General features: G+C 41.7%; 1 protein-coding gene across 1 annotated transcript; it reads right to left on the bottom strand.

Annotated features, from left to right (window-relative positions):
* Window positions 1–2,094: 2,094 nt before the first annotated feature.
* LOC125124485 (olfactory receptor 4B1-like) lies at window positions 2,095–3,027 on the bottom strand. The gene has a single exon (XM_047774596.1). The coding sequence runs from the start codon at window positions 3,025–3,027 to the stop codon at window positions 2,095–2,097; it is 933 nt and encodes a 310-aa protein (XP_047630552.1).
* Between the last annotated feature and the right edge of the window lie 413 nt (window positions 3,028–3,440).

The following is a 3,440-nucleotide window of genomic DNA, read 5'->3' as shown; positions in this document are numbered from 1 at the left end:
ATAGTTACACTCATGGCATATGGAAGTTCCTGGGCCAGGGACTGAATCCGAGCAGCATCTGTAACCCACGCCGCAGCTATGGCGATACCAGATCCTTTAACCCTCTGCACTGAGCTGGGGATCAAACCTCTGCGGTGACACAAGCTGCTGCAGTAAGATTCTTAACCCACTGCACCATGGTGGGAACTCCAGAAAAGATTATCTGAGCCAAAATCACAATACTATTGCTATTGAAATATCCTGCTAAAGATAAAACAAAATATCCGGATTGGTATTTATTTAAATGGATGTTGGTTACATGTGAGTTTATTAATCTCCTTTGACCACATCAGTATATTTACTAAATTTTCTGTAATGAAAGTTCTTACAAAGGCCATAATGGCACTTCGCAAAATCAACATGCTCTACACCAGTGCTACTCACAAATGTCATTAATTCAGCCTTGATTAAAATTAAAGTTGAAACAGGAGTTCCCGTCGTGGCTCAGTGAAAACGAATCTGACTAGCATCCATCAGGACGCAGGTTTGATCCCCTGGCCTTGCTCAGTGGGTTAAGGATCTGGCATTGCCGTGAGCTGTGGTGTAGGTCATAGATGCTGCTCGGATCCTGCGTTACTGGGGCTGTGGCTTCGATTTGACCCCTAGCCTGGGAACTTCCATATGCCGCAGGTGAGGCCCTAAAAAGATCAAAAAAAAAAAAAGTAGAGCTATAACTACACATATTTATTCTTATGAAAAGTTATTTTGCAAGTTAAAATGATGAGATGAATTGGTCAGTTTATTCTTTTAATGTTTCTGCCACTACTCACCATCTTGGTCTCATTTGCATCTAGGTACAGACATGTGACCTAGTTCTGCTCAATAAGAACAAAACAAGAATGTTCTGGAGAGGTCCTTGGAAATACTCCTCAAATAAAATGAGAGCCCTTCCATCCCCTGCATGAGCACATAATACCTCAAGTTGCCATAGACATCTTACAGCCATGAGCAGACAGCCAAGAGATTAGAAGGGGCACCGAGAAGATGCATACTTGGGCATCTTAGGAATAACAAAAAACCCTGCAATCAATGACCTCCAAATTTTGTGCGGAGGAGTCAATAATCGTTACTGGGGCTTAAACCAGGGGCTGGCAAGTTTTCAGTAGTGTTGCATAGACAATATTTAGGCTTTGCAGACCATACAGTCTCTATCACAACTACTCAAGCATACTGTTGTAACACAAAAACTGCCATAGATGAAAAGTAAAATAATGGGCATGACTAGAGTCCAGTAAAACCCTATATATGGGCAATAAAATTTGAATTTCATATAATTTTTATTGTACCACAAAATACTATCCTACTTTAATTTTTTTCAGCCATTTAAAAATGTAAAATCCTTTCAGGCATACTGAAATAGGCAACGGGTTAGATTTGGCTTAAGCCATAACTCAATGCCTAGATAACTGTCTAGAAAGGGAAGGGTCGTACAAAATTGCTCAGATTAAGACATTCGTGGATACTAATAGCTTTATTATATTTCACTTCCCACAGACCATTTCATTGCTAACAGTGCCCTACTCCCACGAAACAAAGCTCCTACTGTGCAACTGTACACATTGGAATCAGGTTAATGAAGTAGGGAAATCAAAATGAAGTAGAAAACCTTCGAGGTACTCCCATAAGATCACATTGATAGCGAGGGAAAGAACAAATCATAAACTTCTTTCTCCCAGCACCACAATCTCCCCACATACTACAGCATGCTACCACTGAGGGCTAAAGTGAATGAACTCAAGGCTGCAAAGGTAGAAGATGATAGAGGTGGGATTCCAGTCCAAGTAATCCCTTGCTAAAGTCGATGCCCTTTACACTAAAGACCATGCAGAAGTGAGGCAGATCAATTTTCAACATTCCCCAAAATACAAATGGCTATGAAAGCATTCTGATTTATATTATGGAATATAAAGGCTCATCTACAAAAAAACAAAACAAAAAACAAAAACAAAAAAAAAACCATGAATAGGGGAACTTTTGTTCTATTCTTCACAGTTGACTAAAATCAGAAGGTATATTTTGTCACCAAACATATACTACTTTTTTTTAAAGTTTTCATTATTGTTCCACCCCTGAGTTCACTTTCTCACCCCACAATCTCTTCATGGCAATTTTCACCTCTGCATTTCTGAGGGTGTAGATGATGGGGTTCAGCATGGGGGTGACCATCGTGTAGAACACGGCCACCAGTTTGTCCTCGGTGAAGGTGGAAGGGGGCCGCATGTAGAGGAAGATGGCAGGTCCAAAGAACAACACGACCACCGTGATGTGAGAGGCACAGGTGGAGAGGGCTTTGCGCCTTCCCTCTGCAGAATGGTTCCTCAAGTTGACCAGGATGACGATATAGGAGGACACCAAGATGAGGAAGGAGAAGATAGAGAGTAATCCACTGTTGGCCAAGACAATAAGCCCCTCCACAGAGGTGTCAGTGCAGGCGAGCTTGAATAAGGGGTGGAGGTCACAGAAGTAGTGGTCAATCACATTGGGACCACAGAAGGGCAACTGGAGAGTGACAATAATCTGAACCATGGAGTGAAAAAAGCCCCCCAGCCAGGAACCAGCCACCAGACGGTGACACACAGCCTGGCTCATGATGACTGTGTAGTAAAGGGGTTTGCAGATGGCCACATAGCGGTCATAGGCCATTACTGTGAGCAGGAAAGTCTCAGCAACGCCAAAGAAGTGAAAGAAGAATATCTGAGCCACACAGCCCTCCAGGGAGATGGTTTTAACCTTGGAAAGCAAGTCTGCGATGAACTTGGGGGCAACAGTAGAGGAGTAGCTGATCTCTACCAGGGACAGGTAACTCAGGAAGAAGTACATGGGGGAATGCAGACTCTGACTGACTTTGACCGTCAGAACAATGAGGCCATTGCCCACCACTGTGGCCAGGTACACAGGAAGAAACACTGCAAAGCACACCCTCTGCACCTCTGGATCCTCAAAAAGACCAGTGATAATCAACTCAGTCACATTATTTGTAGTTGCCATGGAATCCATTCAGGTGTGCTTGACAGAAGGTAATGAGAAACCTGCAATAAAACACTGACTGTAACTTATTCACCTCAGATATAGCATGTTACACTATATAAACCACTATACAATATACACTTGCAACCAACACTTTATCCAGCCTATCTATACTCATTCCCCATTAAATGCTAGAAATCCAAAGCCAGCACAAGATATTCTGATTTAGGTTTTATTCAAGTTCATAGCCTACATTTTTTATTATCATCATTGCATTTTTCACTATTATCTCTCTTTCTTTTTCTCTTTGGATTTTCCTTTATTTTCAGCTTACTTACTTGGTATAATTGTTATAATTACACAATATTTAAAGTGTACATGCTGGTGGTTTACCATACTCTACACTGTGAAAGGATCGCACCCTCCAATTAATT

Source organism: Phacochoerus africanus, chromosome 4 (genome assembly GCF_016906955.1).
Source record: "Phacochoerus africanus isolate WHEZ1 chromosome 4, ROS_Pafr_v1, whole genome shotgun sequence".
Classification (NCBI taxonomy): Eukaryota; Metazoa; Chordata; class Mammalia; order Artiodactyla; family Suidae; genus Phacochoerus; species Phacochoerus africanus.
The sequence above is the reverse complement of the archived record's forward strand: the minus strand, read 5'-3'. Positions and strand labels throughout refer to the sequence as shown.